The sequence below is a fragment of the Eleginops maclovinus genome, chromosome 21 (assembly GCF_036324505.1).
Source record: "Eleginops maclovinus isolate JMC-PN-2008 ecotype Puerto Natales chromosome 21, JC_Emac_rtc_rv5, whole genome shotgun sequence".
Lineage (NCBI taxonomy): Eukaryota > Metazoa > Chordata > Actinopteri > Perciformes > Eleginopidae > Eleginops > Eleginops maclovinus.
Window position 1 is genome coordinate 4,332,089 of NC_086369.1, and position 16,918 is coordinate 4,349,006.

The 16,918-nt window shown below is 41.4% G+C and overlaps 1 protein-coding gene across 1 annotated transcript; it reads left to right on the plus strand.

Moving 5' to 3' along the window:
* Positions 1-2,452: 2,452 nt before the first annotated feature.
* LOC134857964 (serine/threonine-protein kinase H1-like) lies at positions 2,453-12,869 on the plus strand. The gene is made up of 3 exons (XM_063873760.1): positions 2,453-2,718; positions 3,503-4,202; positions 11,349-12,869. Exons 1-3 carry the CDS (start codon positions 2,453-2,455, stop codon positions 11,688-11,690), a joined length of 1,308 nt encoding a protein of 435 aa, XP_063729830.1. The 3' UTR covers positions 11,691-12,869.
* Positions 12,870-16,918: the final 4,049 nt, after the last annotated feature.

Consider the following 16,918-nt stretch of genomic DNA (forward strand, 5'->3'; position numbering starts at 1 on the left):
TAATGGCTTTTACTCCCAAGACCCCGGCTTTTTCAACACCACACACATGTTGTGGGTTCATTTATAACCGAGGACAGCCTTTTAGTAATCAGATAGTGGTTCGATAAACGCTGAACTGCTGACTCCCTTGAGGAAGGCTTCTGAAGGGCGATTTACCACCTCAGTGCTGATGTGATGTCTATCCTCTGTTGGCTCTTTGTGTCTGTGTATGGAGGGGGCGTTGGGGCTTTATGTCTCTCTCTCTCCCTCTCTCTCTTTCACAGGCTATAAGTGTGTGTGCAGTCCTTTGAGAAGAGGTACGCATTGTGTGACAGCATAACAGACTGATAGGCCCAGTATCCCCTTTGGATAAAGCAAAAAATGCAGGAAGTCATGATGCAGCCTGTCTTTCTGTCCAATGACAACCCAATTTACACCTTTTAAAAAGACACAGCAGAGAATAATGGCATCTATGACATTTTTTCAATATAAATAAATATTTCCCTGCTCTTAACTGCCAATGAATAACACACAATAGCGATTAAACCTCCACTCATTTTGTGAAAGCTTTTCCATTTGCTGCCTCTAAACACTCGGCTTCTGGTAGGCCTTTAGTGGGAATAATCCTCCAGGCACACGGCAGCAAATGGAGCTTGTCTCTCATGCGGCAACAGCAGCATATATCTCTTAATGAGTACAAAGGAAGTGAAGACGAACGGCAATAGCTACAACGTAAAAGGCACCAGCAACAGGAAGTTAACTTAAACGACAGAACATTTGAACATAAATCAAGTGTTTTGCATGTCTCTCATGTAGCAACAGCAACAATTATCTCTTCATAAGTATAGAAGAAGAGACGATGTTCGCAAAAGTAGCAAAAGCTAGCACTTAAAACACAGAAAATGCAGAAAGAGGAAAAGCGACAAAACTTTAAATTAAAGGATGTGACTAAACTGAAATGTTGTCCAACCCATTAAAGTTTCAAAAAGTATATATGTATCAATGTTTTCAATATAAAATGCTTTGTTTTGGTAGAATGGCGTGCAAACATACAAACATGCTGCGAAATGTATTCATAAGCATGAACTCATTATACAAACCTCATATCACCACATTATTTCTGCCCTGCTCATGTGAAAGAGGATCATTCTAACTCGGAGCACAGCACACTACCGGTGGTAGAAGAAAAAGGTACTTCTTCCCACTTAGTGATCCCTTCCTTCCTCTGTGCAGTCATATGAATAAATATGTGCATGTATTCTTCAGTTTCTGTTCTAAACAATGTAGGCAGGCAGGCAGAGGAGGCTGTGTGTTATTTACATTTTCCCTTTCTGCTCCTCTATGCTCTGAAAATTATGGACTCATGATGACAGCAGCACAACAAAATTCAAGAAGCTTAGCACTAGTAACAGGCTTGAGAGGAATGCTGTGTGGCTTTCAGTGCTCAACAATACAAGGAACATATATACCAGATGCATTAGTTTCAAACACAATAGCACATACAGTTATCTGTGTGTCATATAGTGTGTTATGTTTTCCTTTTATAGGTAAATATATCCGCAGGGATGTCTAAAATAGTCCAAATGTGGTTGTGAGAATGAGTTTTTTATGCTGCCACTGACAGATTGACAGGAAGAGTTGTATGTTGGTTCTTTACCACTAGGTATAAAAGCAAAAACAAGGAATGCCACAGTTCCAAGGTGTTGCTCCAGGGAGTACATCACCTCAAATTTAACAGTAGCTGATTTGACTCGAAGATAAGTTGATTTATCTGAGCGTTACATGCTGCTATGTTGACAGTGCCAGAAGAATAATTTACCTAGTAGCGATATGCACACAATTTAAAAATACATCTGCAGCACTCCACACACCTTCCACACGAGGATAAGGGGCACAAATCTGCCTGAGAAACCAGATGGAGACATTATTCCATGGTTATGAAAGCAGCTTCATAGGTATATTTAAAAATAGATCATTAAAAACATAACCCTGATAATGTCATCATGGCGCCACTGAGTTGCATTATGGGAATCCAGTGAAGGATATGAACAAAAATCTGGATATTTGGGTCCTTTAAGCATTGTGATGCGCTAATGTTACGTATAACAGCTTAAAGAAGGCCATGAATATTTACTCTACTGTTACCTGGAGTGTGACTATAATCTTGGTTAAGCTGGTGTTCTTCCTTTCACAGTTTCTCCTTCATGTTGTGCTTGTTATGTTAATCTACTGTAAGAGGATTGACAATAGCTTCAAAACAATTTTGTTTACCTGACACATTTATCACATATGTGAGTGAGAGGGGGCGTTCACACACCTGCCGACCTCCCTGCTGCTGTGGGAGGAGCTTGTTGTTTGCACACCTCCCGCAACACCTGCATGAATGAACACCTGTGTAGACTCCTCTTGAGCTACATACCTTCAGCTTACAGGAGATGGTTTCTGTTCCCTGCATGGCTTGATCATCTGAGTGATGGGTTGTGGGAACAGTAAGGTGCTGCCTGAGGCATCCAAGAAGGGCTATGTAAGTGTGGTTCAATCGCTCGTGGCCTTTAGTAAAGCTCAGGGTGATGATGAGTCAAAGAAGCATGCAAAGAAGAAGAGAGCTCCATGGTTTTCCACCAGTGCTAAAAATCTCCAACCTGCATCAAACGGACAGCAGCAGATACTCAGAGAGGGACGACAGCAGGACAGAGTCGCAAAGTATAAGGACAAGTTTGATCCACGTGTGATGGCAAGGTGAGGGGAATTCCTTTTCGTCGTTTTTAATCCTTTAACCCAGCAATGCAATATTACACATTTTATTTCTGTAATGTCAGTCAATTATATTTTTTGCAAACATCAATTATGTGAAATTGCGCCTTATTCTGCCAAAAAGCTAATGAATAATACAAAAATGTTGAAGATCTTTTTAATCATACTTGACAATTGACCTGCTTTTGAGTTTCTTATTTCTCATTTGAAAGACATAAAAGCTACACTGTAAACAAGTACTACTATCTCAGCCCTGTGAGCAGCCGATTTTCATTAAAAAAATAGATCTTTCACAGCAGGACGCAAGGTGAAGTGACTTATTAAAAGCATTCACAGTGCTCATGAAAGACTGCTAATGTCACCGACTTCTTTCATTCAGTCAGCCTGCCAACACCAAGCTTCATGTCGCACAATTCATTAGCAGTAACAGTGTTCATTTGAGAGGCCTAGGCCTTATTATACCTGAAGACTGGCATCCTGTTGTCAGATGAGAGAGTAGAGACAATTAAAGCACGGAAACTGATGTCAGTGCACGTCTCCCTCTACATCTGATTAGTGGAGGCTTATATATTGCCTTGTTGTGGATTTAAATCATTGTGTATTCTTGCATGAATATCCCTCATGGACTTCACTATACAACATGCAGATATCTCCCCATACATCACAGCTGCAGCTGCAGTGAGGGACGTTCGGTGCTGTGCAACATGTATCATGAGATAATGCCGAGGTAATGCTGTAATGACTCATCTTTCCCCTCTTGTCCTGTCAGATACAACATCAAGGCTCTGATCGGTCGGGGGAGCTTCAGCCGCGTTGTGCGCGTTGAGCACAGGGCGACTCGCCAGCCATTCGCCATTAAAATGATGGAGGTGGAGGCCCCAGAGGGCCGCGAGGTGTGCGCCACGGAGCTGGCCGTGCTGCAACGAGTGAGCCACTCGCACGTGATCCAGCTGATGGAGGTGTTTCAGTTCCCTCAGCGGGTCTACATGGTGCTGGAACTGGCCACAGGGGGCGAGCTGTTGGACCGTGTGGTCAGCAGGGGCCACTTCACGGAGAGGGACGCCACCCAGGCGCTCAGGATGGTGCTGGCTGGGGTGGCATACCTGCACAATCTGGGCATCACCCACAGAGACTTGAAGCCTGAGAACCTCCTGTACTACCACCCAGGGGCCGACTCCAGGCTGCTTGTCACCGACTTTGGACTGGCCACTTTTGGCGGCGCAGGGTCAGAGGTCGTGAATGGAGATAACTCAGGAGCAGATTCTTGGTCCCTCAGAACCACCTGTGGGACCCCAGAGTACATGGCCCCTGAGGTGTTGCTAAGGAGACCATACTCCTGTGCTGTGGACATGTGGGCCCTGGGGGTGATCGCCTACATCGTGCTGAGTGGATCCATGCCGTTTGAGGACGACAGCCGCACACGCCTCTACAGATCCATAGTGAGAGGAAAATACAGCTTCCATGGAGACGTAAGTTTGAGTATTGTAGTTTATATATTATATACTGTAATTAAGGTATACTCACACACTACACAAGAATCAAGACCTTTTTTGTCCAGCTTACTTCCTGTCGGCTAAGCCCAGAATTTTGATGACAATAAAGATTATTTGGACAGATTTTTCTGTGGCGTAAACTGAACCAAGGAGCCATAGTACACTGAGCTGTGATTATCGACACCAATTCAGTTAACACCAGCATACATGTTCTGTTTGAAACTAAGCAAAATAAAATAGTTTAGAAACAACTGTATTTCTTTGGCTGGTTGGAATTATTCATGCTTATGGATAAGACTATTTCTGCATCTCAGCCTTTTAAGTAAATCATCCCTCCGGCATTTCCATTTTGACCTTTGACCATTTCCCCACAACACAATCCAACATAATTGCCTGCATTAGAACTACCAGAAAAAGCTCCATTAGTTTGTCCTTTGTGAGAGCAACATTTGCAATTTAGCATCGAGATGTGCAGGTCTCTTTCATTCCTTTACCTGCAACTTTGTAAAGACCAAAATTGGAAATGCAAACATTTCGGCTAGGGTTTGCTTTTGGAAATGGGAAAAATGCGGCCTGGCATGTTTTTTATTCCATCCTGTCCTTCATCATACAACTGAAGTGGGTATTTTTAACATCGTATTCTGTCGAGCTCGGTGGCGACTCCGAGCTTGTTTTCTTTCACGCTGATTACACCCAAGGCTGGATTATTCACTGGGCTTTAAGCCGGGCTCGATTCTCAGGGATGCAGCCTGACATTTTATTCTGGCATACAAGAGGCTCCCTTACATAGGCCCTGGACTATTATCCATGTGTTTACCGCTGCACTGACCACCCACCAAACAATAGTGCAAAATCCTTGAGTTTATGCAATGGATTATTTCACGTTTCTCATGGTGGCTTTCGACACGGCCCATGTGTGTCCTTGGGAGCAGAGCTTAAAAAACATATTTCTTTGGACTTCACATATAGCATCTTACAGTTCACTGAGATGCAGTAAAGACATCGATGTGTGAATTCATCTCATGATAATATGAAGAGATCATACATGGCTGACTAGAGGTACAGGGCTTGATGGGAGAGCCATCAATCACATTTCCAAATTGACAAGACACTTATTCTCCGTCATGTGCAGGTATCCATCCATTCTGACACACACACACATACACTGCCGTAATAATGGTGTAATGTGTGATGAAGGTTCACAAGTATGCACAAAATGTGGGCCTCCGTCATCAGAAGGGTTCTTCATGTCACTCAGAAGGGTGCTTCTCTTCGGGACGAGAACCGTTTCAACGACCTGAGCTATTCCCATCTCATATTAAACTTGACTTGAAGAGTTTTATCTGAAATGAGCTGTCCACCAAGCTCAACAAAGATAAATGTGACCCGCCTTTCATAGATGTGATGGTGTAATGTCTTTTTGGCTCAAGATGACACGTGTCCAACGTAATTGGATGTCAATACAATGGGCCTTTTTCACAGCAGACATTTTGACCTGCCATAGTAAGAAAAGAACAGATGGCACTTATGGTATTACCAATGGCTCCAATCTTATTCCCTTTTAAATCGTGGCAATGAGCACAATACCAGGACCCTGAAACCAAGGCAGCTAAATTGAGTTCAGCCATCATTAATTTGATTACCTACACCCGTGCTTTTCCTACTGTGACATGTCCAAATGGAGTCCTTGAAACAGGTCTACGGACCAGAATAGAGCTCACATGAGAAATGACCGTCATAGTGTCAAGGGAGCTTTTGAAGTGATCATGAAACATATAATAAAGCAGATCATGATTATGAGCCGCTGGAGCCAAACGTGCAATGCATAAGAAGCACGGTACATCTATCTATCTGTTTTCAAATGTATTATGTCAGTTTGCTGCTAATGTGAGCAGGTTAGGCTTAACGCTGACATGTTTAAATTCTTTAATGTTCAAAAAGCTCTTTATTTCTCTCATACTGCCTGTGCAGCAGCACCTCTTTTCACCCTCTGTCTGAAACCAGAGCTCAGTCTGCTCTGATTGGTTAGCTGGCCGGCTCTGTTGTGATTGGTCAACTACTTTAGAGATGTGTTGAAAATGTCCCACCCCTTTGAATATTGCATACAATGTGTTGGAGCACTAGCCAATAGAAACTTGAGATTGCATAGTGATGTCATTATGACAAGGAAGTCAACTAATCTTGGTTCAAAGTCTGTGTTCCTCTTTTATGTCTTTTTCTCTATGATTCAGACTTGAAGGTTGCAGTGCATGTGTGTAGGGGCTTATATTCATAGCCTGCAGTTATTTTAAGCATGTGTTTGTTATCCACAAATAACGGATTGCGGAATATTGTCATCAAAAGCTCATCCATAAATATGCAGCGAACGAAAGAAGTGTAAAAAAGGAATAACTCTAGGTATCACTTTTCCAGATGGACATATAAAGATTCTGGAAGTTACTATTCTTCTTTATTATGCAAATGAATACTCAGGGGCTGCAATTACAAACATAACATCTTACAAAAGTATCAGTAACCTTGATGTGTTTATCAAAACAGAATAGGGAGAAGCTGTGTGTGTGTGTGTGTGTGTGTGTGTGTGTGTGTGTGTGTGTGTGTGTGTGTGTGTGTGTGTGTGTGTGTGTGTGTGTGTGTGTGTGTGTGTGTGTGTGTGTGTGTGTGTGTGTGTGTGTGTGTGTGTGTGTGTGTGTGTGTGTGTGTGTGTGTGGGCTTGGGGTTTCAGCATTAAGAAGGGGGTAAGACTCACTAACAAATGCAAACGGCCCCAGCCCCTGCCCATGGAACAGGTCCCTTTATATCCCCAGCAGCCCCCACCCCTTCCCTGTACTATCAAGACACACACACACACTAACACACACACACACACACCTTGGGTACATTTCCCCCACTGGTGCAACAGCCCCTGAAGACTTGTAGAGCAGACTCACACTGATGTGTTTACTCAACAGCGGGAGGGTGGGGGAGTCAGGGATGGATTGCAGGGTGTGGAAAAGAGAAAGGAGAGGACAGAGGAAGAGCGCTTGTAGCCTTGGGGGCTTTTCGCACCTTATCACTCAATCCGCTCACCACACGTAGCACGAAGCGTTTCCCTCGCTCAGAATCAGGGCATCTCATGTGATGTGTGTGAGAGTGTAAGTGGGTTTCTGTGCATGTCGTGGCAGTAAAGCACGAATCTGTGCATTAGTTTAGGCCAGAAAGCAGCCAGGTAACCTCCTCTGCATTCAGCCGTGTGTTAAGACTCCAGGTCGAAACCAAACATGGGTAATGGTTAGCCCAGTCTGCCCCCTTCTGGGCGCCATTTGAACATATCCATCCTCTGCATGGTGTGTTAAGCAGGGTTTTGGAGGGTTCCTTTAAAAATGTATATCATAGCAAATAGTTTTCCCTTTGTATAACAATAAAAGAGTTATAACCTGATTACGTCCTGTTACATTTGGATTACCTCTCTATCAAATACATTGCAATTAAAGACAAGAGAAGTTATTTATACATAAGAAGATATTTAAAATAAAGTAGGCAAGTAGTCAAAGTTAGGATACAAAGCGTGTACCTGTTCAATGCTTCTTCAAATTACATGTTGACTGCTTGGATAATGACAGCATAGAATTAGCTGGAAGGCACAGCTGGTTCCAAACTGTAGTGTTTTTCCCCTTTTTCTCTTAAAGAATTATGGGGAAAAAACACAATTTTAGCTACAATCCATGAAGATGAACCGGAAATCAAGGATACAGTTATCTTTGTTTGTATCCTGATTTCCAAATCCCGTTATCGTTATTCCCCTTGCCTGGTTTTGAAAGGCTTTCACCTGAAGTAGCAACAGGACACTGTTTCCCATTTGGACCCATTGTGATGAGGCATATCTAAAGTTGGCTTTGTTTCTCAGGAAATCCTGCCAAGTGAATCAGATCTGAGTGAATTGTGAGGCGGGTGAAAGAGTTCACTTCTCAAACTCGTGATCACATTAGCTTAATTCAACCTTCTAGCGTTTTCTTCATTCGTTGCAATTACTGCTCTGTCAGGTAAAGATGTAGCACGGTGCAAACACAGTCAGCTTCTCGTTCATTCTAACAAGATGTTGCTAAGCCCAGTAGGTTTCCCCCTGCTTATGCCATATCTGCACTCCCCCGCCCCCTAGCTCCCTTCTCTTGGTCGAGCTCAACAGTGATGTATAACACCGGCTCTCACCCTCTGCTGCAAACACAATAAAGCCTTTGTGTATTTTGACGTGAGAAATGTTCGAAATAAGGCAGAGAGATAAACTTCCTGCAGGTGGCTACGTTCCAGTACACACAGTTATACCTTGTCTTCTTTAGGTGCACCATGTTGAAAGCAGGAGGGAAGAAGACTTGATTTCTGCATTATTCCAACTGAGTAAATCATTCACCATCATCCCGCAGAGGGGGAAGAAGTACTCAGTAGAAATACTATGGTCTTAAAATGTACTGAAACTAAATTTGACTAAAGGATACAAATATTAGCATCAAGGTATACTTAAAGTGTAAAAAGGAATTTCATATTACTTCCATTTCTGATTAAAGATGCCCTTGTATGCTTTATTTTCCATTCCCTGTATGTTATATAGGTTTGTATGTAAATGGAATGCAAATGCTAAAATCCCAGAGCAACCCTAACCCTAACCCTTAACATGAGTGGAGAAGTATTATCCGCTAAACTACTGCTTCAACCACTTGAAGTACCAGAAGTATAGTCATTATGCGAAATTGCTCTTTTTACAGTTTGATTTTGCTGTAGTTATTATATTGTCCTGATTTTTTCTCACCTGCAAATATATTGAAACGCATTTAAATGTTGTAGTTGTTTGGTTTTTTTTAGAGACTTACACAGCGGATTAATGCTGCACCATATCATTTAAGCATGTTATGTCTTATTATGTTTTAAAAAGTCACTAGTAACTGGTATGTTTGAATAGATTTAGTGGAGTAAAGAGAACCATATTTACCTCTCAAATGTAGTGGAGTAAAAGTATAAAGTAGCATAAGAATTACTCAAGTAAAGTACAAAAATGATGTGGTACTTGAATAATGCACTTGGTTACATTCCACCACCATCAACAAAAGGCACCTGTTAGCCACGGCTGCCATCACATGTGTTGTTCATGGCACAGCGACAAGAAGCGACATGAAATCACCAGCAGCACTCGATAAGGAGGGAAGTCTGACTTGTTATTCGTGGGAGCTCAATCAGACTCTTTCCCCTCCTTCCCAGGGAGCCGAGTGTCACTCTGCCTGCCTCTCAGGTGTGAAATAACAACACAATGAGAAGAAAGTTTGAGTGAGAAGCATTTCGGCTCCGCACTCTGAGCTGTGCTCGCACACACACTCCTCTCCAGTCAGTGCAGCGTGAGAATAAGCGAGTCCCTGCTTCTTTGAATTTCTCTCAGTCTTGCGATTGTCAATTTCATGCTTGATTAATTGTCATTACTCGGCAAGAGACAAAAAAAGGGGGGAGAAATGCATTTCAGGATTAAAATGGAGAGCGAGACCTCCCTAAAGAGAGAGATTTAGTCGGTGCCAGGTTGAGCGAAGAATGAGAGAATTCTGCACACGCAGGTTTTACTGTATTTAGCTTTTATTCTCCTCAGACAGACACAGTGGAGCATATCGCAGCTGATTGGTGGAAACATTTGTTCATGTTAAAGACAAGCGATACACGTGATAAGTGTCTGATAATTACCTGACATTTACACAAGTCAACATCATGTAGAGGAAGTCATCCATGCTTTTTGATAAAGGTTATTGTGTTGTGCATGGGTGGATTATGAGACAACAGGAAAGACGTGCTAAAGGCTCCGCCACCTCACCTTCATAGGCGCAAGACACACGTACTTTATAGTCGTTAAAGCTCTTTTGGTTGTTGTTTTTCATTCTGTTTTAGTGTCTTCTTTGGGTTTGGTGTCTCATTGTAGTTATTTCATTACTTTCTAAATATGCTGTGACTCTCTTGTAGTTATTGTGTGCTTCTTTGTGGTATATTTGCGTCTGTTACTAATCATCTTTCTCTCTTTTGTGGTAATTGTTGTCTCCCTGCAGTGTTTTTGTAGTTGCTTTGTGTCTGTTTGCTGCTGTTATGCCTCTGTTTATTGTCATTACAAGTCTTTTCGTACTTTGCGATTTTGTAATTATTATGGTCTTTTGTAATAATCGTCTGCCCATATTTGTATTTTGCCCATTTTTGTAAATAGTTTTGTTTGTTTTTTTTTATTGTTTTGTGTCTGTTTTTTGGGTTGTTTTTCACTTTTGTCAAATCATTGTGAATCTCTTTCTAATTGTTTTGGTCTTTCTCAGTCTCGTTGAAATCTTTAACCTTTTTTTATGTTACTTTGAGGTTATTTTGAGTGACATTCTGTGTTTTGGTGATGGCCAGGGTGCCACTGACACTTTGTGCCCCTGAGCCTTTTAGGCATGTGTACTAATCCATCCATGGTGTTGTGGCCCAATTTTCACCTGTTCTTCTTTTATTTAAAATAGGAGAAAGGCACAAAGGTCTACACTTGTGGCAGGCCTCCGCAATTTTGATTTCATGACAGTGAACCACAACCATGATGAATAATTAAAAAATTGTGATTTATGATAATAATCCTGATGCCTTGTGTCCCGCTGGAAAGATGGCATGGCAGATTTCAAAGCATTCTTGAATGTCAGCTCCCCTCATGACATGAGGAATGATTTGCTATTTTAGTAAACAAACAGCAAAAGGACCCAGCGAGGCTCATCTGTGGTGCCTTTATGAAGAAGCTTATGCAGGCTTAGAATAAACATGTGCCCAAATCCCACACATACAGCGGGGCTGTCCTTCGTCCCAGGCTTCAAATTCTTTCAGCCAACACTGCTGCTTCCCTTTGACCAGTGACATTTAGCTCTCCTTTGAGGTTAGTTCTGCTTGTTGGGCCTGCACGGCACAGGGATGATAGTTTTAATTTTTGTGTTGGAATGAAATCCTGTCTTTGAATGTGTGCAGGCGCCTCGTCTGGATACCCAGCGGGCACTTTTACAGGACAGCAGGTTCCTGAGAGTCTGTGCGTAGGTTGAATTGACATTTGGTGCAAGTGGTTTTATATACACACTGACGGAAATCACTCTTTCTGCTTCTTCTTTTCCACAGCCTTGGCCCTCAGTGTCCAACCTGGCCAAGGACTTTATCCATCGCCTGCTGCCATTGGACCCCGCAGCTCGACTGACCGCAGACCAAGCTCTCCATCACCCCTGGGTAGCCAGCATGGCAGCCAGTTCCTCCATGAAGAACCTCCATCGCTCTATTTCTCAGAACCTCCGGCAGCGGGCATCCCGCAGCTCCTCCCGGTGCCCGAGCAGCAACGAAAGCTCTGCGGACTCCACCAATGTTGGCTTGGGAAAGCTCATATTGCTGGAGGGAAACCAAGAGCAGCAGCAGGGCCGAGCATCTGGACGACTTCCAGCCAGAGGAGCATCAACACCAGCCAACTAAAGCATCAGATTTATAAGAAGGCTAATGGAAGGAACCAGCTGCCCCATGCTCAGTGTGTATACCAAACCTCAGAGCTGCAAACAGGAAGCCAAAGGGTCTGGGACAGGTGTTGTGACAAAAAAAACTTCAGTCAAGCTTCTCTAATAACCCCCTGGAGGCTTCTTCCTCCAGTAGCTTCTCGTGGTCGGGTTAAGCTGTAAGTGAACATCTTTCAGTTTGGAGGGTCCAGGTTTATATTGAGACAGAGCTGTCCACCTCCACAAGGCTCTAGCCTGCTTTTATTCACACAGCTCAGACTAATGGCTCTTATCTACATCATTATGAGTCACCACATCACCTGCCTGAGAGGAGGCTTATACCAGATATGAGAAATAGGAGCTAATCTTAGAAAGGATGACGTAAAAGAAGGAAAAACTTGCTTTTTCTTAGATCTTTTTCCTTTTCTAAACAGTTTAAAACAGCCCACCAGACAGCAGGATGATTTATCTTTTATAAAGAAAGAAGCAAATAAGGCACGCTGTAGCCTTTTCTTTTGTTGTCACTCCTCCTACATAGCATCCCCCACATCACTGTGAAACAACTGAAAGCACAATCCAGATATTTGGTGACAGGCCACTTTCGAGTTAAAATGAGGTTTAAAGAGCCCGCTCTCTCCTCCATGCATTATGCAGGCTGTTAACAGCAGCATTCTCAAAATAACCACATTTCCAGTGAGAAGTTTTAAATTAAAATGCTAATGTTAGTATGCGAAAGGAGTGCATTAAACAGCGAGTATATTATGCAAAACACAATTACAAGTGAAGTTCAATCATGTTTAGCAACATCACACGTCATGTATTATGGATTTATTTCTCTTTTTATGTTTTAATCACATTTGATGAATGCTTTTGGTTGCAAATGATAAATCATGTATTAGACTGAACCTGCAAGGATTAATGGATGCCATACAGATCAGAAAAAGGAGTTTCAACATATAAGAAAATAAAGTTAGGACTACCTGTATTTTATTTTTTTGTTTGTGTATAAACACAATAGTTTTCCTTTTTCTAAGTAATACTTCACCAACAGTCAGTCAAAAACTCAAAAATAATGGTAAAATCCCTGATGATTTTTTGTGTGTACATGTTCTTATTATTTAGATGATGGTCTAAAAAGTCAATCAATCAACCAGGTGTTTTGTTGTGCAGCTAAAATAAAACAAATAAATACAAATTCTACACTGGAAAAATCCATTCTTGACCTTTGAGTTGGTAAATTTATTCTAACTAAAAGGCAAATACAACTATTTTCCAAAGTCTAATGTTTTAGTCTGAACATATTTAATTTAACTCAAGTTCTACAAACTTGCTTTTGCTTCAGCTTGAGCAGAAAGCTGGAAAATCAATCAAAATACAAAAACATAGTCACGCTTGACCTCGGAAATAAAATATAGTCAATGATTTTTTTGTGCAAAACCAGAAAAAATGAAATAATGAGTTCAGTGCTGCTGTACTCACTCTCATTCTCACCGATTCTACAAGGCTCTGGTTAGTGTCGAACTAAACGGCGAACACGTGATGTGATGTCGTTTTGAGGAAGCTCATGCATTATTTCTCTGGCAAAGGGGCATTGGAGAGTTGTTAAAGTCTTTCAATGGCTGCCCATAATCACTGACCTGAGATCAATGTCCCTCTGGGCAGGGGATGAGCACTGACGGTGTATTTTGGAAGTAACGTTTCAGCAAGAAGAAACAAAGAAAGGGCACCGAGCGGAGAGTGGGACGTTCCCCTTAAACTGCGGCAGTAAACGGTGCGTGGTGAACTTCCTTTTGATGAGCGCTCCACATTGTGCTTCAGAAAGAGTCACAGTAACCTCAGATTTCCTTTATTCGTCCCACAGAGAGGCAATTCACATTGTTACAGCAAAGAAATGAAAAACAATAGAACTTTATAACATAAAGAGACATGCACATAGTATTTCAAATATAAATTATTACGATTTTGAGAACTTTTTAGCATGTTTCGTGGCAATGCCTCATGTGACTGTGAGAAAAACATTGAATTGTTTGAAATGCTTTGTGCAATTTTCCTCTATATCTTGCATTATCAAATGACTGCATAGTCGAGGAAGAGGCGATTCGTTATGCATGTTTATTTTCTGAAAACAAAATTCCCCTCACAGACTGATAAAGACAATTCAATTGGATTAAACCGAAAGAACTCAATGATGGAAATTGGTCTTTTCTTTTCTTTCTGTTATCGTTCCATTCTCAGTGCCATTATCTTTCAAAGGGGAATAACAAACCAACTGTCTGCAAACGGACTAACTCCATTGTTTCGTGCAGCTACGGTGGTTTATCAAGTGGGCAGGGAAAGCAGCTTGATCTCAAAGAAAGTCCACGCATATTTACTTAAAAGCTCTCACAGAGAACTGCTCATAATCCTTCTATTATTTTACCCTGATGCTGTGTAATCAATGGGGGGTTTTATTTCCCCAGAGCCCGAAGTGACTCCTCTCAGGGGATAAAATGCAATCCCACTAGATGGATGCAAATAAACCTGCCATTAACTGTGGATCAGCTTCCACATTAATGGATTAATCTACCTCTGACCACAGAGGTTTAAAGGCCAAAGCTTGGGCTCAGGTACAGTACGGTGGATTTTGAGTAGCATCCTCAAAACTAATTTAGCTTGTGTGCAGTTGGGTCAATATTCCCCGTATAGGCTTTGCTCTCCTGCTGTGGTCAGCAGCGGCAGACAATTGAGGAAGCAGAGTGTAGCCAAGATTATATCCGATATCTCTCCCCGTGCTACATGAGGAAAAATATGACAGAAGGTCCTTTCTTCAGCTCCTCTCGGCAAAAAACTGAAGGACTTATTTGCTTTATCTTTGGCCTTAGTTGGAGGGATCATGTGCTGCTCAGCATCCTGAAACATAAGCTGCAGATCCACTTGTGGCTAAAATAATAAGGATAGAAGAGGGATTGGTAGACAGTAGCATCTGACCCTCCACCACGCAGCTGAATCGTTGAAAGTAAGTGCCCTTTTTATTTCTTTTGTATAAACCAAACAGCCAGTAGATCAAATATTGGGCTCTTTTGTGAGCTGCTGGTGTACAGATTATTTTCCTTAAACAGCAATTACAACTGCACTTCACCTTAATGATTTGAGAGGAAAGAACAGTTCACATTTTCAGTCAGTAAATTGCTTTCCTTTTTTTCCCTCCAGGTGAACGTGCTATTTGGCACCGTCCTGTTATTGTGCTGCAGATACAACGCCACAGGAACACAAGGTGGGTCAATACTTTTCTCATTGAGGATGCAATAAAAGTAAACTGTCTCATTATTCTTCCCACTCAGAAATTCTCATTTAGATTGTAGCCTGGATCCCACCAGTTGTTTGCCACTTAAAATGTGCACTTGTCATCTCCTCAGGCTGAGGCTGTGCTTGAAAATGCAGTTTGGGTGGTGTGGCAGGGGCGGGGGGGGTGTTGATCAAATGAAACCAGTTGGATAAACTGAAAAAGAGGAGGAATGGCTCTAAGAATGTAGTTTAGGAAGTATTATGCTTTTAAGCTTTCTTGTCTACAGGTAGATAAGAAGTTTACGCTCTTGAAGAGAATTTATTATTTTGATTGAATAAAAAAAGCAACACGTATATCCCGTGATTCATCTGGGGTTGTCTGTTCCTGCTTTGAAAGGCTGTAATACAATCAATCCAAAAGATTTTCTTAACTTCCCAGACTTTTATATTATTTGCCATGATAATATCAACATTACTGATGATTATTTATGAAAGTCTCGTGTTATTATTTGTTAGTAATTGTTTTTGGAAAGCAACAATAGTCAACGCTACAATATTGCAGCAATATCAAAGTGTGTTCAGAAATATTGCGGTATTCGAATGTCTCCTTATTGCCTAGCCCTAGATTATTTTAGCATTAAGAATGGGAAACAAGGGGAAACAACTCGCTACCAAGCCCACTAACTAACACATACATACATCTTTCTTTTAAACTGTACAAACAAAAATGTGTTTTTGCAAGATGTCTGCCAGTTTTCTCTTGGCTGGCGAGCATTAACTTCCTGAAGTCTCCTCTGACTGTCTCGCAACTTGAGGATGAAGGCGAGACTCAGAAATCCAATAAAAATCACAGCTGTGCAGCCAAGAAATAGTTTGGCACATAATGTGTTATAATAACTTGGTGAGCCCACACCTTTTTACTTATTAAAAGTCTGAGTAAAAACATTCTATATATACATAAATACATACTGAAAATGAAGTATAAGAACCTCTAGGTATTGCATTTACTTCAATCGGAGTCGAGCATGTGAAAAAGGTGGTACAGATGTGTATACTGTAGATGTGTGTGGATGTGGTTACCCTGCAGCACTCTTCAGATCTCAGGCTGCCTTCAAATGGAATATTTGACATTGTATTTCTTTGGAAATTCAAGTAAAAGACACACATGATTTTTTAAATGGTAAATAGTGAGAACACTGTCGCTAGGCAACTGAAACCAAATTGATAATGAGGAATGATAGGGTTTTTTTGGGGGCATTTCAATCTTAAGCTACTTTTAGAGTTGAATATTATGGAGACAACTTACAAGTAGGATATGTTGCATTCCTGCAGTGAAAAAGTCCAACTTTCTGCTTCTTTCTTTTCCACCGACAGACCATTCAGGTCACGGATTCCAGGGTTCAGGGGTCAGAGGGTCATGAAGAGTGTCAGCTTCAGGGCCAGACTGACTTCGGGGGGGGGGGGAACACAGTCTGTGTTCTTCTGCACAGGGATCACTGTTAACACAACCCATTGAACTGTCGTAGACCAGGAAGAAACTTCTCCATGCACAGAGTCCTTTTCCAAAATGATTGTGAAATGCTTTGAATTAATTTGTGGTTTAAAAGCAAAATCAGTCTTTATTTATTTTCCATAGTCGTAGAATTTGACCTACAGATTTAAATATTCTAAGAGGTTGTCCAGTTTGTTTCCCATTATTGACTTATATTCTATTTCTTAGGCTTTTTTTCTACTAGGAGAGGATTACAAAAGGAAATACTAGAGAAAAATTGAGAATTGTTTATAACTGTTTAATATTCTTCGCAAGTGCATAGACTATAATTACTAGTATATAACCAATCACACAGCTGTAAAGTTTTGTTATAGTTAAAGGACGTGTGACCCAACACCCCCACTATGCAAGTAACATTTGTTAGGGATGATTCATATCTTAAACAATATTGTCTG